Below are 24,419 nucleotides of genomic sequence, written 5' to 3' on the forward strand. Positions count from 1 at the left end.
CATGGAAATGCTTATTCTTCCATGGCAAACTCTCCTGTGAGCTCTTCCAGAGCCTTAAAGGTCTCCACTGTGAAGCTGCTGAACAAATGGAAAGAGTTGGAATGAGCACAGCCCCGGAGAAATCCCAGTCCCACTGATGGAAAAGTGAGATTATCCAAGCAGCAGGATCAGCTGGAGTGTTTCCAGAAGAGCAGCTTTGTTCTCAACTTCAGCTTAGGAGTTTTCCTCATGCACTACAAGAGTCCTTCAATCTGTTTTGACCTTTTGTACAGCACAGGCCACACAACAGCTAAATGTGATCATGCTCTTAAAACTCAGTTATTTTTTGAAGTATCTAAACTTGATCTAACTACTCATCAGTGGAGAATTTTGCATAGTTTCAGTGTTAATTACCATCCCTGGTCAAACACAAACCCTTTCCAAGGTTCAGGTACCTCTGTTTTCCACCACTAACTGCTCATTATCCTTCTCTAAATTAGAAAACCTCTGTTAACCCCCTTTTCCCAGCACAGATTTGTCTGACTCTAGTCCACCTCACCTCTCAGCAGTCTAAATTCCTTGAATTTAGGAGAACCTTCTTTACACTTTCCAGCTCTTGTTGTCCATCTCTAATCCCTGTCCAGCCTGCCAGCACTCTCCATGAACTGTTGACAAAATAAATTATACAATATCAGTGGAGGACAACTGATTAATTTCTGAATGAAAAAAAAAATTAAGAAAAATTAAGAAGCTGATTTGGACCTGGCAGGACTGAATTGTTCGTGTCTGTAAATCAAGAATTTCTATGTATTTTATTTCAAGGTTATCTTGTTGAAACTAAAGTTTTCATATGTAGAATAGATTTTTCTTTCCAAGTGAAAGCAACATTCTGCATGCCTTCTAGCCATGTTTTCATTGAAAAAACCCCAAACTGTTCAGGCTGGGCTCAGAAACAGCTACTGCTGGCATGATACCAGCCTTCAGGGATAATTCAGAAAATGTAATTCAGAAAATGACCAATTATGAAAATGCTTTCACTCCAAGAACTGATACTTCACTAAGGAAGTTATGCACACCTTCAAAAAAATTTCACTAATCATGTTTTATTTCTGTTTTTATTGAAATAAACTTTAAAAATACTTCTGTCCAATATTTCCACATTTGATCCAATTGCTCTTCAAATGCTTGTGCTTAATAAGGAACAGGTTCTTACAGTAATTGTCAGAAGTTCTTACAATGCAGCATCCTCCTTTTGGGAAGGATTCAATGTCTGCCCAACATTTAACCAGCGTTCCCAAATCCATGAAACTCTTCCTGTAATGTGGTATTTCCCCACCTCCCCCTGAAGGCAGCAGCATTTTCAGAACAAGAACTGTTTCCCAGATATTGAAACCACTTAGCAATGCATAAAAGGAGATTTTAGAAATGTGGCAAACTGGATCACTGATTGGAAAAATGGAAGAGAATTTTTTGTAATAATTCGAGTCACAACATCATTTTTCAGTTTTCTGAAGATGTGTTAGCACTGGGAAATTCTCATTTCCACCCAAGACAGTGTCCAAACAGAAGGCCTTTGCAGGTAAATTCACTTTGCTGAAGCGACACATAATGAACAGAATGCTCAAAATTAAAACCTTTGGCCTCTTCTCCCACATCCTGCTCGTCTGTGTGTGCTTCACTTCCCCACCAGCCATGTCTTGTCCAAAGTCTCTCTCTGCACTGCTGGGCTGCTCGAGCCAGTGAGATCTGTGTTCTCAGGTAAATTCACGCCCATGCTCTGTAAAATGTTCGAGGTGGGTCCTGCCAGGCCAGCCTGGGCACTGTAGGACTCTAGCAGGTTTGCCACCAGGTTCATGTCCACATCCACGGATGCCAGCTCAGCATCCTCAGCTCCACAATTGGGGCCAGCACTCTCAGATGTGGCTTCAACAGAACCTGCCTGCAGCGAGTACAAGGAGAAAGGGTTGTCAAATTGCAGGAGCAGAGAAAAGAAACAACAATTCTGCAGTCAACAAAGTCCAGTGCATTGCAGAGTCTTGACAGACAGGGATTCAGCCACCAAATGCTCATGCCAGGTAAAAATCATCACTGTCCATGAGCCAGATTAAGTTCCAAGACAAGGACAGAAAGTGTTGCTGAGTCCTAGTTCAGCTTCCTATGGGAGCAAACTACTACAGGAACTCAAAAGTTAAGCTGCAGCTGCTTGCCCTACTACTAAAACCAGGGAAATGAAACTAAGTCTTGGAAAAGATGTGCATATTCAAAGCTTAGGGAAGCTTTAGTTTGAAAAAAACATATTATGGTGCAACTACAGCACACTTCGCTTGCGTGTGGGAAGGTTCTGACCACCTTAGTCAGAATGGCCACTTTCAGCACATTTCCTGTTTGGAAATTACTGCTCCAAATCAGAGCTCGAGGCATACTCACCCCTCTTTTTTGGGTGGTGAAACTTTTCCCGACGTTGGTCTGTGCCAGCTCACGGTCCATCTCATTCATGTACGCCTTGAGACTGCCCACGAGCTCCTCAGGAGACACCTTCTGCTCCTGCCTTGGATTTCCAGCATCCAGGTCTTCATCATCCCCATCTGAGAAATCAAACTCCTCCTCTTCATCCAGATCATCAGAATCCAGCTCCTCCGAGTCTGCTCCTGGGTATTATTTTGTGTCAGTACAACAGCAAAGAAATCAGTGCCAGGATTTGTTTCAAATAAAGAAGCAATCCCACCTAAAATTCTGTCCAGTGCTTTCGTAAAAGAATCTACGTCAAAGGTAACATGGGATTCATCAGATGACCTGAAATATAAAAATATTTTTAAATAAATAAAGGTTTTCTGCTTGCATAAGCTTGACAGAGACAAAAAACGTATTATCTCAAGCCAGGATTGAAGTGGGGACATTTGAGCTTAGAAGTCCTCAGAAGCTTGAAGCCTGTATGGATTAGACAAGAAACAATGTGTGAAGGAATTTCTGGAATGACAGAGAAAAATTTTGAAGACCACAAAACCAGACTGAGGGACAGAGAGCAGCTCAGCTTGCAGCACTGTAACCTGCACCAGTGTCAGAGTGGCACCAAGCTGATTTAAAGCAAGTACATCTTCACTGCTATGGGTTTGCTTCAGGCCCCTGCTCAGCAGAACACCTTCAAACTCTGATTCTCTGCATCACACAATCAACCACAGGGCTGCAGCACAGTCCAACATTCTACACCAGACCCCAAACTCAAAGTGCTACTACCATGGCATTTCTGCTCCTTCATGCGTGGACACTTTGGACACAAAGGCCTTCATGCTCTCAGCAACTGTTTCCAAGTCATATTTTTGCTCTTCGTCATTTGTGGAAGGAAGGGATTCACTTCTTGCCTCCTTCAGCATCTGATCCAGAGCATCTGGTGTAAGATCCAGCCAGCTGTCATCTGAAAGAACACAGGACAGTTCTGTTATTCTGCACAAGCTTGCTGGCCCACAGTGCCCAAACCAGCTGACTGACAAGACTTGCAACCATTTTGCAGCTCATTGTTGCAGTTAAGTTTTTTTGCTGATCCTGGGTCACACATGGCGTAAGGCAGAGAGAGGCTGAGAAGAAGAGAGTGGAGATTTAATTTCACTACTTTAAAACTCTGCTTTGCAGAGTTCAAACTAAGACATTTCATTCTAGCCACTGAGAATCCTTTGGCCACTAAGTAGAAGAAGGAAGGCTTACTGTAAAAAGGGAGAGCCAATCCAGTATTTAGCCTTAATGAAGGTTGGCTTCATGACTAATGACTGGCTTTCTCTTCACAGCTGTCAACATTCCCTCAAATAATCATCTGTAATAGGAATAATTCCCTGCACCCAGCTCACCATCCTCTGGAGGAAGACAAGCTGCTTGTCTCTCCAATTCCTTCAAATCAATGGATGTTGTCTGTAGCAGTGCCAGGATTTCATCACCTGGGCTTACTTCAACAGAGCTAGAAGAAAACAAATACAGTTTACCCAAATGGATTCAATGGGATCACGTGATCTGCATTCAGGTTTTCACTCAAACTCTTCATTTTTCCTTCCGTGCAAACACATCAGAAAGGGAAATGAATCTGGGGGAATTACCAGAGTACTGCACAGAGTATTGGCCAAAACAGGACACAGCCAGGCCCTGGAATTCCCAGCTGATGGCTCCAAAGCCCATTTGTCATGGCTCTTTTTCTTTACATTTATTTGGCCTTAGTAAATATTAAGATTGCCAGATCCCAAACAGCACAGACCGAAAACTCAAAAAACTAGCAGTCAAGATAGTATGGACTGGAAAAGCCTCAGATATTTTTGTAGTCATTTATTTTTTTGGATTTGATCTTTCAGAGAAATCTACAGCCAGCTCCTTGAGCAAAGGAGACCGATTACTCTGTATTCATTATTCACTGTGACTGCTTTTCCATGAAACTTTTTTAAACTTTCTACAGTCAACCAAGCAAATAATGCTTTTCAGTCACCTCTTAATCCATTTGGAAGAGCTCAGCATTTCACAAAACTGAGATAAAGAGTTACTCAAGCAAGAACTTCTCCTAGTGGAGTATTCTAGAGGAATTAATACTTATACATCCTGGCCACAGCATCCATGTTCATTGTATGATGGAGAAAAGGGTTCAGGTTTTTTGTAACAAGGATTTTAAAGGTCAGTTGAAGGATTTGTAGGCAGGGTATATGATACTCGTGAATTTCAAGTAGCTCTTACCTTTCTGGGACATCAACAGACTGCTGGAAGTGATCTTCTGCCATGTGCAACAGTTCCAGGTACTTTGCAGATCCTTCCATTTCTCCCTATTTAATGCAAGTCACAGGTATGAATCAAAAAAATTCTCCCTCCCCTTCCTCTTCACAGTCAAGCTTCCTAAGGATGGCTGTTTGTCACACAGAAATGCTGAGACAACCAAAACAAATAAAACCTCTTTGCCATGTACACTTGGAACTGAATGCAACAAAGGGGCAGTTTTATATTGGAAGTATATTAAAGAATATGAACCTAAGAATTTCTATAGAGCTATCCAATTTTATAACCACCAGATAATAGCTAATTTATGTCTAACTTACTCACTTCAAATAAGTAGTCAAAGTATCTTTCAAAAAAACCCCACAAACCTCACCAAAACCCCCAGAACTCACAAAAACCACACACACATAAAAATGACACTTGTATGGGCCCAAACAGGTCTATGGTATTATGTATGAGTCTTGAAGAATATTTAATTTTAGAGGTGTGGAAATGAAATGGAAACCAGTGAAATCAGGTACACCTAACACAATCATATGGCGTTTTTCTCCGTTCAAGTGCATTTCTCCTCTTTCTTTAGATGAATGAATCAATCCCCAAATCTTGCTTTTTCCTTTTTAATTTCCAAAATAAATTACTTTCAAAGGGGAACAAACTGCACATGTCCCTTTTAAAGACATTAATTCATTTTACACAGAGATAAGGATTCAGGTTCTTGCCCCGATGCAGCTCCTTACACATGTTCAAGAGTCAAAATCTATTTTCCCTGGACTGTTTAAAGGCACAGACACACTGCTTCACCTTGAAATAATCTTTTTCCTTCAAGCTCCTGAGGAATCTCTCCCACAGAGGACTGCTTAACACATTTCTCTTGGCATCAGGAGCTACTTTACTGCTCTTGGAGCACAGAATTTCAAAGCCATGAGCCTGTATACAAAAGATGCAACAAGAAGAGGTTCTCAAGGTGTGATGACCTTTGCCCACATTTTTCTGGACAAGAAGACAACTTCCAGGCAAAGACTCATTTCCTGGACATACGTAATGTACATAAAGTACAAAATGCATCAAAAAATTATTACCAATTTCATGCCCAGTTCGTAGGCTCTGTACTGAGGATGAGATGGGGCAGGCAGGGTGTACCCACTGCGTCTGTCTGGAACAAACTTCTGCTGCACCAGCTGTGCATATAAACACCGAGTGAAAGTCACCTGAAACGGCCAGAGCAGAAAAAAACCCACTCCCTGCAGCGTGACTGTGCTGTGGACAGGCATTCAGCTCCCACCAGGCTCACTAAAGTGTGTTTGAATGCACACATATTACAGGCAATACCTGAGACTGCATTCAAAATATATCCTGATTAATTGCTTTTAAGGCCTTACAAAGTGTGTTCCAAATCGAAATCCCCAGGCAAATATAAATTTTCGTCAGTCTTAATATATTAGGAAAAGTCCTCGATATTCTGTATTTGCATCAAGAAGGTGTATTTTCAAGTGAAATTAAATTTGATTAAAAGCTGAGATATCAGAAACAGTTTAGAAGTCCAAAAATTGACTCTAAAGCTTCTCTTCAGGAGTCTAGTAATGCAACTCTGTAACAAAATGCATTTGATACCATAGTGCTTGGACAGTTCTCATAAAATACTTCATAAAAGCTTTCACAGAGCTGTGTGAGTACAGCTGAGGACGTGAAAAGCCTTGGAGTAAACCACTGGTTAGGAGCAATTCCTCACATTGGCTGGCAGTGCTGTCGAACTCCTCTGATCACACAAGGAGATCAATTTACTCAGCAGGCATTCAGCAGAGAAACTACTATCACAACCTTCCCTTTCAGAAACAATTCTCTCGTGATCAGCCCCAGCCACATCGATCCAGAGAAGCTATTAATGTCATGACATGGAAATTCATCCCTAGAGCCAGAGGGGAAAAAAAAAAAACAACAGAAAACTCGCAGTTTTAAGTTAAATCTATGTGTTTATGCCACAGAACCCTTGTCAGTTACAGAAGGGAATTAAGTGACAAAGCTTTAGAAGAGCACTTACCAGGATCATCAGAGGCTTTAGAGAGCACTTACCAGGGTCATCACACGCTGGTCGGCAGGGAAGGTTCTGAAAGGGCGCCGACAGGCCCGTAGATCACCCGGATCCCGCAGGTAGAAGGCCTGGACTGCCGCAGCCACCAGGGACGGGCGCTGCCTCAGCACGGCCACGATTCCAGTCGGGAGGTAGCAGTGGGCTCGGTGCAGCGACGCCTGGATCTTTTCGGGATACCTGAACAGCAACAGAATGTAGGAAGTGTAGTGCAAGTTAAACCACGCCTTTTTTATCATGAGGCCCATTTTCACTTTAATATTTACCTGTATCATGGGTCAGAAGATTATTCTGGAGTTAAAACTTGGCCAATCTAATGTTTAGAAAGTCTGTTTCGATAATACATTTATATAAATGTACATGGCTAATAAAATTGAATCCCCTACACGGGTAAGATGAGCCCCTGTGAACTTAACCAACATATCCAGCTATGCAATATTCTTCACCATGCTCTGTAAAAGTTATGCTGTCAAATCCTTGCAAAAAATAAAGTAGAGGGCTGAACACAGTTGTGACAAGCTGAAGCTCTGACAATTCTGCTAATTCTACAGTTTGGGTAGCCCTGCACAGGGCTCCCTAAAAGATCACGGAACTTTCAAATTTTTCAGTATAAGAAGGATGTGAAAGAAGAGTAACTCTTGTCATTGTCAGGTGTGGAATTACAGCAGTGAAGCAGTTTCACAGCCCCCAGATCACAGGACACTGATCCTCCTCATCCCAAGAGTGCCAGAGAAAAACCTCTAGCTGCAGGTTTCTGAAAAGGAACCAACTTTATCACATCTATTGGGGAAATGTTTAAACCCCAGAGAGCACAGAACCAAACCTCACCATTGTAGAGGACCCAAATAAAGTCCCCACATACCCATCGATGCGTTTGTACACCGCAGCTCTGATGGGCTCTGCAGCCAGGAACTCCTCGGAGTGGGTGGATAACAGTGCCAATGCCTCTGGGATCGTGGGACAGGGAGCAGAGAGGTCCCAGTCCTGCTCCGAAGTCTCCGACAGTGGAATGATGTGCAGCTCTCCTTTGTAGAAGAACACCTGGCAGACAGGAATGCTCGCATCACACAGGGTAAGAACAGGCACACACAGAGTGATAGAAAATTTCATTTCATATACAAATGCATTTGTTTAAATACAGAGAATATAAAGCACAAACAGAGAACCAATACAGGAAGCAGCACAGGTTTTTTATTTTAAAAAGTTATTGAGATGCCAGAGACCACGATCCAGCCAGTAAAATCCCTATTTTAAATGTATTAAGTTTCATCAAATGTATCTTATTTCCTTAATAACAATAATACCAAGTTTCTCTTCAACTAGAGAACTGCTTCAGGAGAATCAGCATAACCTAACTGCTTCAGAACATCACAAGGATTAAAAAGCATTATTTCAGGTGCTACATGTGACCTCTGCTGGCTCCTGATCAAGAAAAGCCCTGAATGCAATGTTCTCAACTCCCTCACACAAAAGGAAAATACGAGCCTGATAGTCCAGGTATGCACACTTGCAATCGATTTTTGTGTTGTGTTCCATTCCTTTTAAGAATCTTGGAGTGAAGGAAAAATTAATTATTTTTTTGTTAATGACCAAGTTAATTATTTCCATTTTAATCCTTTGGCAGTGACATGACCACTAGCAACCATCCATATCCAGGTGAAGGTGTCTGTTCATCATTTCACCAATACCAGACAAAGTCTGTGTCCTTACAGAGACAGCAACACTCTAGCCCTGAGCATTCCCTACTCAGAGGGCAGCAAATCCTCTTGCCTAAACACTCCTGAATAAGGCTTAAAAAAAAGAATCCAAGTGGTTCTAGCAGAACTAGAAAGTTCAGGCAGATACAGGAATGCTCCTGAAGGGAGCAACAGTAAGGGACAGACAGCATTCTGGATTTTCAGAAGCAGTCAGACCACTTGGGTAGAGGTACAAGCGAAAACTCCAGCTGCTACATAAAAGGCCACTGTGGCCCCCTTGCAAACTGTTTTCAGGATGAGTTACTCACCCTGTTTTCACTGTTCTCAGGATTCAGCCACTTTGGGAGAAAATCAGCTGCTTCTATCAAGAGAAACTCTCCATCGTTGTCATCAATCCTGGCAAAGGAGAAATTGGTTTCTTAGCAGGAAAAGCCTTGCAGAGCACAACAACACACTTCTGAATCCATGTCTGCTGGGGTTTTTTTTAATGTTCATAGAACCACAGAAGGGCTTAGGTTAGAAGAGACCTTAAAGATCATCTGGTTCCAACCCCTCTGCCATAGGTAGGCACACCTTCCACAGGCCCAGGCTGCTCCAAGCTCCACCCTACCCAGCCTCGGACATTTCAAACATGTACAGGATGGGAAAACACCTCCAAGGATATTAAGACAGGACCTTCAGAGCATAGGCACTATCCCTTCGCACCCCTCCCAAAAAAGCATCTCAGCAGGACCCGCCTTACCTGGCCGCCAGCCCCGGGAACTCCCTGGTGATCTCCCGGACCAGGTACACAATGAACCACTCATCCTCCACGTTATCCCCGAACAAGGTGGTGCCGCCGATGTGCGCCGGGGTCTCGCCTGGACGGGGCACAGAGAAGAGAGGCGGCTCAGCAACCCCATACGCAGAAACAGATCGTCCACAGGGTGCGGAGTCTCCCTCACTGGGGATATTCCAGACCCTGCTGAAAATATCTCGTGTCGTGTGCTCTGTGATGACCCTGCCGCAGCAGGGACGTGGCACCAGATGCCTCACTGGAGGCCCTTCTGAGCTGACCCATGCTGTGACACTGTGAGTCTGTGAAGCCGCCGGGTTCCCCCTCGGCCTCCCTCACACGGTCCCTCCGGATCCCCCTCATACGCCCTCACCTCTCGGCCGCCGGGTGCCCCTCACAAACTCCAGGTTCCCGGCAGCTGAGTGCCTCTCACACTTTCCCGGCCTCCGAATCCCCCTCACATTCCCTCGGCTCCCGGCCGGCGGATCCCCCTCACAAACTCCCGGCTCGTAGCCGCCGGGTGCCCCCTCACACGCTCCCGGTTCCCGGCCTCCAGATTCCCCTCACACGCTCCCCACTCCCGGCCGCCGGATCCCCCTCACACGTCCCCTCCGGGCGCTCCTCCCGCCGTGCTCCCCGGCCCTCTCCCGGCTCACCGCGGCGCGGCACGTAGAGCAGGCGGAACGGCTGCCGCTGCCACACGTAGGAGGCCAGGAGCGGGGCGAAGCGCACCAGGGCCAGCTCAGCGCAGCGCCGCAGCAGCGCCTCGCCGCCCGGGCCCGCCGCCGCCGCTGCGAACAGGCGGTAGCGCACGGCGTCCTCGGGCAGCGCCGGCCGCCGCAGCGCCTCCATCGCGCCGGGGCCGCGCTCCGCCCCCGCGGGAGGAGCGGCGCGATGGCGGCGGCGGGGCGGCGGCGCTGAGGATGATATCGCGATACGCGCGGAAGCCGGTGCAGGCGTGAGTGGCCGCCGCTACCCCGGTTCCCTGTCACGGTCCCGAGCCCGGTCGCGGTCCCGGTCCCGGTCGCGATCCACCCCGGCCCCGCTCTCGGGCCTGTCGCCCGCGCTCCTCCCAGCACCGAACAGGGCCCCGTGACGGCCCGGTCACCCCCTGCCCCCGACGGGGGATGGTTCCTGGGATTCCCGGGATTCTTGAGCACCGGGCCCGGCCACACACCGGTGTGACAGAACGCCACTAAATCCCTGTAACTGGCTTTTTTCCCCTGACCCAAGAGGTGGGTCAGTTTTGACTTACTCGGCTCGTTTACTCTTGTTCTGTGTGATTCAATTCATTTTAATTAACTGCAGTGATAATGGCATTGTCTCTGCTTTTAGGGAGCTGTAGCCCAATTCACAAGATCTTAAGTTTAACTGATTTTGAAGCCAAAACCTTTAACTCCATATTTATCCTAGAGTTAGTTGTGACACCTTAAACCTACAGCTTTGGCGACAAGAATTAGCTTTGTAATAAATGTAATAAATGTATGCACAGTCCTTGAGAAGCAGGAAAGAAAAACCTATAAAATTTACTGGGAACTCCGTAAATGTTTATTTTTGTAAGTAATGCCGTGTTCCGCTTCTGTTTGTTTTAGACAAGGACTCCCAAAACATGCCTTGAGGCATCACCCACTGCCAGAGCCACGGGTTCAGGTGTGCTCAGCCACACCCACGGCTGAAAACCTCGGCCAGACCTCCAGGTACTTGTCACGACATATCTGATCCAGCTAGGCTTTGTTTGTTTGTTTGAATTGATTTGTCGTTGTTTATTGTGGGCTCTTTTTTTTTTTTTTTTTTTTTTTTTGGCTCAACGCATGCATTTCAGGGAGTCCAGAATCCATAAGGAATCGGATGATCATGGAGATCCACGGACTGCTAGTCAGGGTTGTGCTGACACCTCCACAGAAGACAGCTCAGTCTTCTCTTGGGGCTATGACGTGAGTAGAATATAATCATCCAAGCCAAATCTAGCACAGAAAGACACTTGAAATATCACTGCAAAGAAATGTCAGAACAAAAATGATTGGATCTGTCAAAAAATGATGATAGTGATTATAGAAAAAATATCTTCTTTACTGCTTTCCATCTTTCAGTTCAAAACACATTAGGCTCATATTATTCTGTTAATATTCTGCATTTCCACTAAAAATTTTGGAAATGCAAATCACTTAGTGCATGAGTGTTTCTATAAATGCTGTTATTGTGGAACCTCAGCTGTGACTGGACGACTTCCAGATACTTGGCCGAGTTTATCAAACTTCTGCATCCTTGCATGTTTCTCAAAATATACTAAGCTCCTAAAACATTATTTTCATTTAGAAATGTTTGATTTATTCTCCTTCCACCAAAGTCACGTGTGCTGTTGCCTTCTGGGAGGTAAGATGGAGCTGTTTAGATTTAAATGATCCCAGAACTGACCCCATTTTCTATCTACATATAAAAAAGGACCTAACCATTCTTCAGGTTCAGTGTTTCCCACTATTCTGCATTGCTTTTTGTGTTGCTGTTGTTTCTGGACACTGGAAGCAACAAATCCTCCATTGCATTAAAATATCACTGAATTTTATCCTTCCTGTTCTGATTTCTTTAAGTCTTGTAGGTTAATATGATAATACAGATATTTCGAAATGTCTTAATAATTTTTCCTGCTGTGTCAATGTCAGCTTTTTATGTGGCTGCCATCCGTCTTAAGAGCAGGCTGAATCATCTCCTGGAGAAAATTATTTAAAGTTAAAATATTTTTACGCAATCTTGCTAAGCTTTAAACAAATAGTTGTGTTTTTCAATTATATTTAAGAAGATCAATTAAAAAAACCCTGCAAATGCTATTCACAAGGTATTTTCTTTCCTCTCTAGGAATTTGACAAAGCTGCCACACAACAAGTTCAGCAGATGTTCAGACAAATTGATGAGCTTCTGTATGAGCAGAAAGAAAACGTTCATGTTGAGGGACTGCGGGAAGAATGCCACCAGTGGTCCTCCAGCTTTCCTCATCTCAGGTATTTTATTAATGGACTGATGCTGGTGCCTTCACAACAAGGCTAGGGATGCACACAGTTTACTTGTAAAACAGGTGGCAGGGTGGGTTTATGCAATTATGCTGTAGATAGAGGTAAAAAGATCACTCTGGTAATGTGCCTGCCTGTCATTAATAAACATTCTCTTACCTCGCATGTGGTTCCTCGACAGAGGTTTGTTGCTATCTGCAACTGACTTGGCCTTAACAGAGCTGAATTCTCTTAGAAAACTGAAAGTGTCACCAGGAAAACTGCACAGCTTCCCAGGAGAACTTTTAGGATTTGCTGCTGCTCTTACACCCTTGGATAATCGTACTGCCAGGGTTTCCTGCTGTATTTATCCTTTGCTTTTGCCGTGGCAGGGTGGTGGGGAAGCAGGTGGTGACCCCCACAGATGAAGGGTATGGATGGTACTCGAGTTCCCCCTCGAGCAGTTTGGCTCCCTCAGATGTAAGTTCACCACAGGAAAAGGATTCTGATGAGTAAGTACCAGCAATAAGCCTGGATCATGCCCAGGTAGGAAGGCAAGTTTGTTGTCTGCTTCTTGAAGTGTGCAGCCTTCCTGTTAGGCTGAGTTTTGAACACAGCACACTCTCTTTCCCTTCCTTTTTAACTGAATGTAATACACTTAGAATAGCAAGAACACCTAGCTGTGCTTGTGCTGACTACAGTGAACTGGCCAGTAAATAGAAATATCTTTGCTGCTGCTGCTTTCTTATGTGTGTACTATAGCTCATTTTATTATCAATCATCTTTTAAATTTTCCTAGGCCTTAAAAAATACAAAGCACTATGTTAGTGTTGCTTTTATTATTTAATGTTTTAGAATGCTTTCTAATCAGCTTTGGATATTTTTTCCTGGAAGTTTCAGGTTCCTTAGCAAGAATTAAAAGGTATCAAAACCAAACGTTGTTATTGTATTGAATAATATTTCGGCCTCACTACTGCTTGCCCTTTATGACCATGCTGTCTCTGTTATTTGAGGTGGAATAACAACTTATCTTTATTTCTGCTTTCTGAAAACTGTCACCTGTTCAGATTTAGGGTTTTGGGCAAGAAGGTGCCTCTTTTTGTTGCTCCTGCTCACAAAAAGGCCGACCCTTCCAAGCCTCAGACCTTGTGTTCCTCAGAGAGCGATGAAGGGGAAGAGGAAATCATTCTCTCCGAAGGCATAGTGGAGGAATACTTGGCATTTGACCACAGAGATGTGTAAGTATTCAATATTAAAATAGTGTTCTGGGGTTCCTGCAGTTAAGATACACATACTTGATTTGTTATTGATAATTTATTTATCTTTTCTCTAGAGAGCTTTCAAAGGCTTGAGGTTGCCCAGGCACTGGGAATTTTCCCAACCTACTTCCTAGGACAATTTCTTTCACTAAATTATGTTTTGGGATTTTTTGATTACTTTTCAGGCTCTCCATTTTTGTGCTTGGTTTGAATAATTCATGCCATCATAACTAAGAGCCTGTGTATTTAATAATACATGTTTAAACACCATTTATTTTTTATATTATGTCAAATTCACTGCTGTTAGTTATGCAACAGCAGTGTGTTGCTTCTGTTTCGTACTGGCATTTTGGTTGGAACTGTACCTTCCTGGATTCTTTTCAGTGGTAGTTATAAGAACTAGAGTGGACTTTATGCTTGTCAAGACACAATTACCACTGTTTTTATCTTTTTACTCCTTTACATTATTCAGCCCTACAGTATGAACATGTGACCTGGGTAAGGATTCTGGAGGGTACTGTCAGTTCCTGACTACTTAACTGGTTTTAATAATTAAAGCAACTTATCTGCATGGACCATTAAATTAAAATTGTTATGTTTCTCGGTTTTACCGGGCTAGAGAGACATTGCTGCAGCAAATAATATCACTCTCTTGTCTGTAACGATGAATACTGATTTTTTTGACTTGAATTTGATCTCATGGGTGAATTATTGTTCATGGAGTATGATTTACTATCATTCTGTATAGGGAGACCAGGGTGGGTCAATCATTTCTCACTGAGGTCAGTGGGAAAACTAAAAGTAAATATAGGACACGATGTGTTTCTGGTGCAGGTAATACTTATATTTTTACAGGGAGGAGGAGTTGCACGTGAGAAAAGTGGGATTGTCCTCTGGCAGACGGAAACTGGGGTTTCCTCCTGTCTCTCCCTACTCCTGCATGAAGGATTCTGTGCTCACGTTTGTGTTTGATGATGTGTGGAGTGAAGTCCTGGTCTGCATGGAAGAATTGATCTGCAGGCACTGGGAAGGGTCAGCCTCTGGTAAGGATCACAGTTTAGATGAGGGCTCAAAAGGGGATTTCAGCTGATTTTGCAGACATGCCATGGGAGAGTGATGTATTTGGGAATGATCACTTCAGTGGGAATAAAAAGGTTATTTTGCTAACAGTGTGAAACATGTCTTCAAAAAAACTTAGCAGAGCTTCTCATCCAAGGGGACTCTCTCTAAAACAAATTCGATTCATAGCACTCTCCATGACTAGCAATGCCAATATTGACAGGAATTCTCTGTTGCTTTGCACAGATGATGAGAAAAATATCATAACAGTAGAAACACTCCGAGCAGATGCCAGAAGCCCTTTGCAGTTGGATCCTTTGCCAGCATTGTTACCTCGGGTGCCACACACGAAGATGCCCTCGGTGACATCAAACCTGGTAAGGATTTTTAGCCAGCTTTTGTTTTGTGTGGGGATGAATCAGTGTTACCGCAGCAAACACAGTGGTTGAGTTTAGGTAAATAACTAGTTCAGACCTTGTGTTAATGCTGGCTGTCCTTTCTGACACTTTATCTATTATTTCTTTTTTTTTTTTTTTACTTTATTATTCACTTTTTATTTACTCAGTTGGAAGTTTTAATTCCCACTTTTCTCCTTGAAACAGTATTTTATATCTGTGTGTGACAACCATGTGGTGGCTCATGATTCAGGATGTAGTTCTTTCCAGAATTTAATGTTTCAATTAAATAGTGAGATTGAGGAGTGTGTGTGTTTGTAGGATCCCATTCTCACATTAATAGTTAATTCATCCAGCAAGAAGGGAGAAATCTCTGCAGTTCTAAACCACGGGGTTTTTTTTCTCTCAGACACTGAATTTAACTGTATGATCTGCTTTAGATTATCTGCTTCTAGAGTGGTGAGCCCCAAAGTGTTATCTGTTTATTCCATTTTAATTCATCTTTTTCCTTCTTATTTCATTTCTTTCTCCTTTATTTCTTCCCCCTTGCCTGTCCCTTGTGTCCCCTTACTGTGTGTGTAGTGCCCAAAAACCAGAGGTGGCCGCAAAAGCAAAAAGAGGAGAAAAACACCTCAAGTATGTATGGGATTAAAGCTCTGCTATTTTCTACTTGATCTTGTTATGGTGGGTGGAATATGATGGTTTTTTCCAGATCAGTCTGTATCTCAGAAAAGGACTTTGCAGATCTGTTCTTGACATAAAATGTCAATATATGCTGAAATTATTTTTGTAAAGCTTCTGATTATAGTCATTGTTGGAAGATCAGCAAATGAGCTGGTCAATTGGGAAATATTAAGACATTTTCTAAGCACTATTGTTAAAAAAAATTAGTTGTTAAGATCCCCTAGCTAGGGAAGTAATATAACTGAGTATATATCTGGATGCCATGGAAGAAATGAATTAATTTTCTCCAAAGTGATTTACAATATCTTTAAATGTGTGTGTGTGTCTCTGCCAAACAGTAATTTACTTACTTTTTTTAAAAAATTTCAGGTAACTCTCTCTCAAGGATCAAGTAGTGGTTCTCAGCGTAACCTGAATGGCTTGATGGTGATCCATGGGATCCAGTTACACCAAAGGAACCTGCCTGTAGTGGAGAAAACACTGTAAGAACTACAGATCACCTGTAGTAAATAAAGTAGAGCACTCTCATAGTGAGAGGGATTCAATCCAAAACCTCGGGAGAAAGCAATTCTTAGTTATTTTCCTGCTTGGTTGTTTTGTTTGTTTGTCCTCTGTGAAAATTGTTTTTGTTATGTTAAAAATCAACACACATAATTTCTGCCCACGTATTTTATGATTGAAAGCACCTGTAGGTGAGCACTTTGGTAACAGCAGTTGTCAGGCTGACCATCTGTCTTTTGGTAATTTTTTGTTGTTAGGGACCTGGATGACACACGGCCAGGTTCGAGTTCCCTCCTCTCTACCCGGGCGTGGCCAAATCGTCCCCTGGAGCTCAGCACCTCGTCCCTGTCCCGCTGCACGAGGAGGAGGAACCTTCCCCCACGGACTCTGCATCCCATCGGGACCCCGCGCTCCGGGGACGATGTCTGCAGGCGCCTGTACGTCCCCAAAACAGCCTCTCCCGGCAGGGTACCAGGCCCAGAGAGCACGGGAAGCATCCCTGGGTAGGGAGGACGTGGATTATTGGAGTGAGGAAAGCACAACTCCCCTGAGAAAGCTGAGTTGTTAAAGCTGATGTTCAGTGTGCTGCCAGCTGTGATGCAGTCAGTCACATACATTCCCATATCCGGGTAGTTTTGCACACGAGAAACAGACATCAGACTGTTCTCTGCAAGCAAAGTGACCACCACCACCACCTCTTCTTTGACACGACTGTCTTTTTCTGCAGCCTGTTTTCAAGATAAATTTTAAAGTCTGCAGTTTTTGGAGGCCATACTGCACGTTGCTATCGTAGCCCAGGCTGGACTATAAAGATGTTCAAATAGGTTATCTGACTGACCAAAGCGCTCTTAGTGAGCCCTCAATCACATCTAGAATATCTTACTTTTATTTTGCACAATGACCTGACTGAATTGAGTCATTTACAGGGACCACAGGGTATCAGGAAACAATGCAGGATTTGATAGAACTGTCTATTCCATGTGTTCTAAACTGGTGTTTACTTTTAATTTTGCAGTTTACCTATAAACTCATCCAGTCTGTTACTGCTGAGAAACTTATTCCTTGTCCCTTCATAACTGGTGTTTCTCCTTCCAGTATTTTACATTTCTGTTCCCTTTACTCAGGCTCCAGTCAATCTAAGAAATGCTGACATCTCTGCTTTATTAGAATCTATTTTTAAATGTAAGTAAAGAGCACTAGGAATGTCTTTTTTCACGTGCAGATTATGGTTTGAAGCTTTTCCAAGGTATTCTTACAGAAAAATAACTCCAGAAGGCCAAACAGACAATATTTTACCTTTCCACCTGCCACACATATTAACTGTGTGTTTTTTCTGTTCTTACTGGCGCATTCCAGCCTGACTACACAGGAGCAGCTGACCTCACCCTCCCCACTGCTGCTAAACAGAAATCAACCCCTGCCACCCATTGCCACCAATACCGTGGCAGAGCGTGGGAGCACCACAGGACCCCACAGGCAAACGGTAACAAGAATCTCATTTTATTACTAAATAATCTAAAGTTATCACTGCTGGTCAAATTACCTAGCCCAAGAGTTCAAATTTATTTGTTGTTTTGTGACGGAAGGTCAAATAGATGCATGAAAAAATGTTGTATCAGTTTTGAGTAACAGCATTACCCACACTTGGATGCTTAGTTGTTACTAATGCCAGTTGAATGTTTCTCTCCTCATAACTAGGTATAAAATGATTCACTTGGAAAATTAGCTTTAATTTAATAAGGGTTAATTATTTTCAATGTACTGCTGCACTAAGAAAAAACTGAAACTCTGTTATTTCTCCTTGCAGAAACCTCGAGGGAACTCGAGCTGTGCTTACAGTGTCATGACACAAGAAGACACTCAGCAACTCCAGGAGCAACTGCTCTTACCTGATCCCTTCTCCAGGCCTAACACAACCAGCACATCCTTGGTAAAGCATAGCTAATTAGACTATCTCATCCTTCATTACTGACAAGGGTGCTTTGTGAATTAACATTAATCAATGTCCAGTCTGTTTTCAGTGTCAAATACTCTCAATTTAATTTATTGAAACTCCAACTCTACTGCTACCTTCTTGTATCTAACGATGTATTTTTATGTAAGCTTTGAAAGCTGTAACTTCAGCACAGCTTTTAAAGAGCTGCTTGATTGATATTCTGGGTATAATTTCAACATCCTGGACTCAGCAGTTATAAAATCTGCTTTGGAAAAGCACAGCTTAAATGGAAAGACTGCATCGAACTGGCCCAGTGATCACTCTAAATAAGTGTTAGGAAAGTGTATTTTCTACTTCTAAAGTTGATTTGACCTTTCTTTAAAACTTTCCTTAGACCTTCACAACATCTAACTCATTACCAAATACCTGTGTTTGAGTAGTTTGTAGTTGTATTATAATGCTGCTGATTTTTTTTTTCATGCAAACAGAAATAACTTGAACTGTTTTTCCAGCCCCATTCCCAGCGCCGCCGTTCTTGCACTGTTATTGATTACAGTAATCAGTCCTGGTCGAGGAGAGGATCCACAAGTTCAGGTATGCTCATAAGTCACAGGGCTTAGCAGGATCAATCAAAGGAGTCTTTTGGGTGAGAGATGTATTTCCTACAGGTAATTTCCACTGGGGAGGTTTTTCAAAGTTCTATCTATGTCTTTAATTTGCCATTTACAAAGATGTTATCCTTGCTATGTCCTACTCTACTCCAGAGTATAGTTGGGTGCATTTTGTTGTTGTTTTTTTTTTTTTACCACCAAATATTTAAGTCAAGTAAAGAAGCTTAATGTCATCAACCCCAGTGCCTCTCAGTGTCCAAGTTTTCAAAGCAGGAGTTGTCAGGTTAAGCAGAAATAGTAACTTGAGGTTAACAAAGGCAGTAAAACTGAAGTAATTTGTTTTTAAACAAACAAGGAGTGGTTCCTACTGAAATTAAAGTAAGTATCTGCCCCATCCCCCCCAAAAAAATGCAAGATGAGTTTTATGACTGCTGTATTGACAAAAACAATTTAAAATATCAGAGAAGCTTTGTAGACACGAATACTTAGTGAAACATCAAGGAATGCTGTTGCTCTCTGCAATGCAGCAACTTGGCAAGCATAAGCTTTGCCCTTTTTGGAAGTAATGAATAATGCAGTTGATAGCCATGTGTTAGAGTAAAAAGACATTTTAGTTTTAGGCTGGAGGAGATGTATTTGATACTTAGCTGTAATTCCTTCCCAAAGTCTTGAGGCTGTCCATGATCTCGTTTGTCAGGTCTTCCACTACGTGGCTCTGTGAAAGCCCACAGCCGAAGTGGATCAGGCACAAAAAGCAAACAGAGGCACTGACATGCCATGGAGAAGCATCCACCCATCCATCCATCCCCCTCCAGAGAGTCATGAACCACCTCTCCTTCCCAGCAAGGTCAACGTTGTTTACATGGAGTTTTCAAACACCCTTCCTTACAGATAGTTATTTTTATATAAATCTAAGCAGCAGCTGCCAAAGATTAGAAGGGGTGCACTTAAACATTCCATTTCCTGCCAGTAGAGAAAGTGATGCTCCAGTGGAAGGGTGAATACATTCCAGTGAAGCCCAACTCCTAGGAAACCCAGCAAACACTCTCCGTCCGTGCTGTTTTCCATGAGGCTGGTGAAAGGTTCATGTCCTTACAGGCTGCAGGTGCTGCAGGACCTGCTGATTTTTCCCTTGGGAAGGTTAACCTGGCCTTGCACAGCCATAGTGATTTACATTTTTAAAGAAGTGTATTTATATGTTTAAATATGTTTAAAGCAATATTGTACTGGCAATAACAAGCACTCAGATTAGGCAAGTGATGAATGCTGTGGTAGCTGCAGCAGGTATGAACACAGGTGTGTAGAACCAAGGCAGCAGAGCAGGTGACCTGGCAGCTCCCAAGGGCAGCACACCACTGCCTCTTCTTGAGTTATAATAAAACCTTTTATCTCTTCCTTAGTGACTGAAGAAGGTTGAAAAGGCAAAAAGAAACTTCTTACTACAAGTAGTTGCAGACAGTACTCAAAATAAAATCCTCCTGGTGAGACATTTCATGGTAATTTCACAGAACTGCTCAGTGTCCCTTTGTAAAAATACCTATAATTACACAAGATTTCTTCACTCCAAGGTAGAGTTCCAGAAGCCACTGATACAGTGGAGCTTTTAGGAGCTGTGTCTGCCTGTGTGACAGACCTAACAGAGGCATTTGCTGGAGTTGGCCTTGTGGCTCCAGATAACACAAAACTATCAAGTACAGGCTTCTCAAAATAAGAGATTAGTTGAAGATCTTACTCCCAAACAGTGAGTGCCAGACTGAGATATAAAAACAAGCTGAAGTAACCACTGCTGTATTTAAACAAAGTTAGGACACTCCACAAAAACAGCAGTTCCTTTCTAGTCCAATTAAAGAGCACTGTTTTCCTATATTTTCTTATTATTCTTCAAATTATAGTTCACAATAGAAAAAAACTTTGCTAGTATTCTTTATGAAGTGGCTCCCCTATTTCCCCGCTGCAGACCAGCTAATAATTTTTCATCAATACTGAAGCTCACAAGTCCAGTTGATCCAAGCATGCTTTAATCAAAAACAGGGAACTGTGGAAATATAACTGGGTTAACCTGCCTTTGCATTTCCAGAAGTTAAAAAAACAAAACAAATCAAACCAAACAAAAAAAAAACAACAAAAAAACCCCAACAACAACAAAACCCTCTGAGATCAATCTATACCTCTTAAGTTTTCAGAGAGAGAAGCTGATGCTCATCAGAGACCTCTACTCACTAAACCATCTCAAAATACAATTTCTCTTCTGGAACCCTGTGCAGTGTGTCAGTTATGTCAGGCAAAGTGCGGATAAGCATCCCATTTGTATCCACGCCATTCCTCAGGGACCAAGTGAGTTTTCTGTAGCACAAGAGTTAGAAAAGCAGACAAACTTGAATAGATTCTGTTAACATAATGTAGTGATTTACAGCCTAGAGGAGTCAGTGGGTTTAAAAAAATGCAGTTGCCTCCTAAGGCCATTTTTGTTTTTTGTACAGATGGCAGACACCAGGGACTACTCCTGGACTGTTATTTATTTTGTGTAATAAAAGTAATCTTCAAGCCTCGTGTTATAAACCACAATGAAATACTCTACTGTCTCAGAATCAGGGTTATTTTTGAGAACAGACAAGTAAAAGGGAACAGAGAGACCATCTACCTCTGGCTTCCCCCAGGAGCTGCTGTTGAAGCTGTGAGGGCCTTCAACTCCCAAAGTGTTCACCTCGAGACTCCTATGCCTTTGAAAAATGATCCTCCCTGGAAGTGTGCAGGATTTACTTGACTGAAATCAGAAGAATCAACACAATTGGCTTGTTTTAAATAGCTTATTTAGAAAACATACAGAGAACTGGAGAAACAAAACTCTGAAAAAAATCCCACCACCATGTTTATTAAATCTGCAATTTTCCAAACTATCTTTATAAAACTACTGGCATATCTGAAAAAGACCTGTTGAGCTGATGTGCAAAGACCTTTAAAAATAGCAAGAGGTTTGTTACCGAAGAAGTGTGTGAATAGCACACATGGATCTCAACTGTAGAGCATCCAAAGGGCTGGAGACAGTAGCACAGGAATGCCTTGTCTTCCTTATTCAGCACGCATTCCGAGTCATGTCTCCCACTTACAGCCAGTCAATGCACACAGTCCAAAACAAGAGCCTGGAAAACACCCAAAATTCTCCCAAATCCACGTTTCCATACAAAGTGAAACCTGGTATTTCAGTCTACGCTGTCCCTTCTGCCTTTCTTTTCTTGGCTGAGGTCTTCTTTCCTCCTTTTTTAGCACCATTCCCGTACTTTGCTTCCAGCTGGGCGAAAAAGTTATCCATTTTCTTTTCTCGATCTCTGCTTCGGCTCTGGGGAGGGGGAAAAGAGCACCAACCAAACTCAAACCTTTGGTAACTTCCCAATACAGGCTATCCTATTGAAGTTTCATAGCTACACAAAACATTAAACTATATTAAACAGTGAGTACAAACTACAAAAAGTTTAGTATCACCATTAAAACTCTGTTAAACTGCCTAAAACTAGAAGTTACTGCATAAGTACCCCAAATATTTAACTCTTGCAAATTTTTAAAAAGGCACAGGTAATAAAATCTGTACTATACTCTGATTCTAATTAAATTAAAGCACATAGTTAACATTAAGGCCAGATTTTAACCTCAGGAATTCAGAAGAGTTGCAAGGATCCAAAATCAAAGATGCTCAGGGAAAACAATATTATAAGCCAGTAACAAAGTCATCTGCAACAAACAAAACGAGCCTTACTTTAATCAGCGCCTGCAAGTCACTTTCTGCACCAAGGCCCAGTTCATCTTTAGTCTTTTTTGCCTCTTTAGCTTCTTTTTCTGCCTAAAAGAGAAAACGAGTTGTTTTTTTAAAGAAGTATTTTGCATGTTATCTGACTGACTCTTACAGGAATTACCAAATGCTTTTTTGGGCATCTGTGTACAAATAGCTGCAGGGAAGTGCAAAGGGCTTCCGAGTTTGGCCACGGATAAGGAACCAGGCAAGGAAAGCCCATTCTGGTTCCACCATTTAGCAGAGCAGGAAGTTTTTCTGCTCTTTCACAGATGTTTGTTCCTGTCCCTCTTCCCACACCCTTTTTTTTTTAAATCTTGGTAGATACTACATTAAAGGTTACTGTGACGTGCGTATAACATTCTACAAAGTGTCCAAAAGTACACAAGAGTCCATTTAGGCCAGAAGAGTTTCACACCTGCCAGAAGTCAACCCAAATGTATTTTCACCACTTGTTTGCTTTTGTTAACTCCAGCAACTCACAGCTTTGTAGATAAATGCAGGGACACGCTAAACTGTAATAAGCCGTTGTTGTATAATAAGGAAATAAAGAAGTAGAAAAGCCTTGCACAGTGATTTGGGGTGGGGGGAGGTGATGATCACAGGTGACCAGATGTGAACAGCAAGGTGTGTAACTCAGCAATCCTGTGACAAACATCTCGGGAACAGCGCCACTTACTTCTGCCAAGGGAAAAACGGTTATGGTAATCAATTGCTGCAACCTACCCGCCTTCTTCTGGACATCATCTTCTTCTCTGACTCCTTTACAAAAGCCTTGTAGGACGGGAGCTCCCCGGACTTGATGGCTTGCTCGATCATTTCCCGTATCCTGGGTTCATCCGTGTAGTCTGCACACATCACGGACTCCATGATCCTATCCATGTCACCCTTGAAATTCATGTACGCTGCTTTCACATCAGCCAGCTCTTCCTCCGAGTTTTTGTAGCTCTTCTGGAAGTCTTCGATGTCTTTCACAGTGACCTGGAGCAAAGAGGCGATGCTTTGTGAATTACAGGACTTACTCACCAGGAGAATTTAAGAGAAAACACATAAAACCGAACAACGCAGGGTTCTTGTGTCTCCCAGCCCCATCCCGCTCTCACCTTGAAGAGCAGCTGCCAGTACTCCAGCCAGTCCCGGCCGTCCTGCAGCGCCTCGGCCTCCTCGTCCACCATGCCCGTCTCATCGTACACTTCGCGCTGCTTCTCATCGCTCAGCACGGCGTACACCTTGCCCAGGATCTGCAGGGGGACACAGGGGTGACCGGGAGGTCACTCGGGGAGCGGTCATTCGGGGGTCAGTCACCCACGGACAGTCAGGCACCTTGGGTCACTGGGTTGGACAGGCAGGGTCGGGGTTGGTCACAAGGGGATGATCAGTGGGGTGATCGCTCAGGGTTCAGTCACTTGGGGGACAGCGAATCAGTCACTCAGGGAGCAGACAGACAGTCACTTGTGGGGCAATGGCTCGGTCACTTGGTGGGTCGGTGACCCGGGGGGCGGTGGGTCGGTCTCACTCATAGCCGCCATCGCCCCCCTCCCTCTGTCTTTTCTTCCCTTCCTCCCTCCCTTTCTCCCTCCGTCCCTCCTCACCTGGAAGCGGCGCGTGGCCTCCTCCTTCTGCTCGGGCGGGACGCGGTCGGGGTGCAGGCGCAGCGAGGCGCGGTGGTAGCCGCGGCGGATCTCCTGCGCGGACGCGCCGCGCTGCACGCCCAGCACGCCGTACAGGTCCGCGGTGCCGAACGCGGCCTCGCACTGCTGCGGCAGCGACATCCTCCCGCGCCGGCAGCGACACCGCAGCAGCCTTCCCGCCCGCCCCGCGCCCGGGCTCCTGCTCCGCGGCTGCGCCAGGCGGGAAGAGCCCGCGGGGGAAGCTGAGGGGCGGTGCCCCTGCTGAGGGGAGGTGGAGGGGCCGCCATGTTGGGGGCAG

The 24,419-nt window shown here is 43.6% G+C and overlaps 3 protein-coding genes across 5 annotated transcripts; 1 reads left to right on the plus strand and 2 right to left on the minus strand.

The window, feature by feature from the left end:
• Positions 1–1,066: 1,066 nt before the first annotated feature.
• LOC106856735 (protein ecdysoneless homolog) lies at positions 1,067–10,162 on the minus strand. 2 transcript variants are annotated; one of them, XM_014882297.2, is made up of 13 exons: positions 9,934–10,162; positions 9,245–9,362; positions 8,811–8,898; positions 7,668–7,846; positions 6,790–6,985; positions 5,799–5,927; positions 5,521–5,646; positions 4,684–4,769; positions 3,819–3,925; positions 3,214–3,391; positions 2,705–2,772; positions 2,407–2,627; positions 1,067–1,918 (listed from the first exon to the last, which is right to left on the minus strand). In XM_014882297.2, exons 1-13 carry the CDS (start codon positions 10,127–10,129, stop codon positions 1,655–1,657), a joined length of 1,956 nt encoding a protein of 651 aa, XP_014737783.2. In that variant the 5' UTR covers positions 10,130–10,162; the 3' UTR covers positions 1,067–1,654. The 2 variants fall into 2 exon arrangements, with proteins under 2 accessions (XP_014737783.2, XP_088024712.1); XM_088168586.1 differs by lacking the exon at positions 5,521–5,646.
• FAM149B1 (family with sequence similarity 149 member B1) lies at positions 10,142–23,054 on the plus strand. 2 transcript variants are annotated; one of them, XM_014882283.2, is made up of 15 exons: positions 10,142–10,235; positions 10,870–10,974; positions 11,100–11,211; positions 12,131–12,273; positions 12,654–12,773; positions 13,329–13,499; positions 14,376–14,563; positions 14,826–14,956; positions 15,557–15,610; positions 16,028–16,140; positions 16,417–16,596; positions 17,516–17,642; positions 17,967–18,089; positions 18,608–18,689; positions 19,404–23,054. In XM_014882283.2, exons 1-15 carry the CDS (start codon positions 10,201–10,203, stop codon positions 19,475–19,477), a joined length of 1,758 nt encoding a protein of 585 aa, XP_014737769.2. In that variant the 5' UTR covers positions 10,142–10,200; the 3' UTR covers positions 19,478–23,054. The 2 variants fall into 2 exon arrangements, with proteins under 2 accessions (XP_014737769.2, XP_014737772.2); XM_014882286.2 differs by lacking the exon at positions 15,557–15,610.
• On the minus strand, positions 21,552–24,361 carry DNAJC9 (DnaJ heat shock protein family (Hsp40) member C9). Its single transcript, XM_014882288.2, has 5 exons — positions 24,083–24,361; positions 23,594–23,731; positions 23,217–23,471; positions 22,458–22,541; positions 21,552–22,043 (listed from the first exon to the last, which is right to left on the minus strand). Exons 1-5 carry the CDS (start codon positions 24,260–24,262, stop codon positions 21,912–21,914), a joined length of 789 nt encoding a protein of 262 aa, XP_014737774.1. The 5' UTR covers positions 24,263–24,361; the 3' UTR covers positions 21,552–21,911.
• Between the last annotated feature and the right edge of the window lie 58 nt (positions 24,362–24,419).

Source organism: Sturnus vulgaris, chromosome 8 (genome assembly GCF_052056855.1).
Source record: "Sturnus vulgaris isolate bStuVul1 chromosome 8, bStuVul1.hap1, whole genome shotgun sequence".
NCBI classification, from domain to species: Eukaryota; Metazoa; Chordata; class Aves; order Passeriformes; family Sturnidae; genus Sturnus; species Sturnus vulgaris.

Coding starts and splice junctions, on each gene's coding strand:
- LOC106856735 (XM_014882297.2), bottom strand. CDS start 10,129: ATGGAGGCGCTGCGGCGGCCGGCGCTGCCCGAGGACGCCGTGCGCTAC. Junction 8,899..9,244: donor TTCCCGGGGCTGGCGGCCAG/GTAAGGCGGGTC, acceptor CTCCTTTGCCAG/GATTGATGACAACGATGGAG. Junction 5,647..5,798: donor ACGAACTGGGCATGAAATTG/GTAATAATTTTT, acceptor TTTTGTATACAG/GCTCATGGCTTTGAAATTCT.
- FAM149B1 (XM_014882283.2), top strand. CDS start 10,201: ATGATATCGCGATACGCGCGGAAGCCGGTGCAGGC. Junction 10,236..10,869: donor GCGCGGAAGCCGGTGCAGGC/GTGAGTGGCCGC, acceptor TGTTTGTTTTAG/ACAAGGACTCCCAAAACATG. Junction 18,690..19,403: donor GAGAGGATCCACAAGTTCAG/GTATGCTCATAA, acceptor CTCGTTTGTCAG/GTCTTCCACTACGTGGCTCT.
- DNAJC9 (XM_014882288.2), bottom strand. CDS start 24,262: ATGTCGCTGCCGCAGCAGTGCGAGGCCGCGTTCGGCACCGCGGACCTG. Junction 22,542..23,216: donor TGATGTCCAGAAGAAGGCGG/GTAGGTTGCAGC, acceptor TTTCTCTTTTAG/GCAGAAAAAGAAGCTAAAGA. Junction 22,044..22,457: donor ACTTGCAGGCGCTGATTAAA/GTAAGGCTCGTT, acceptor CCCCCTCCCCAG/AGCCGAAGCAGAGATCGAGA.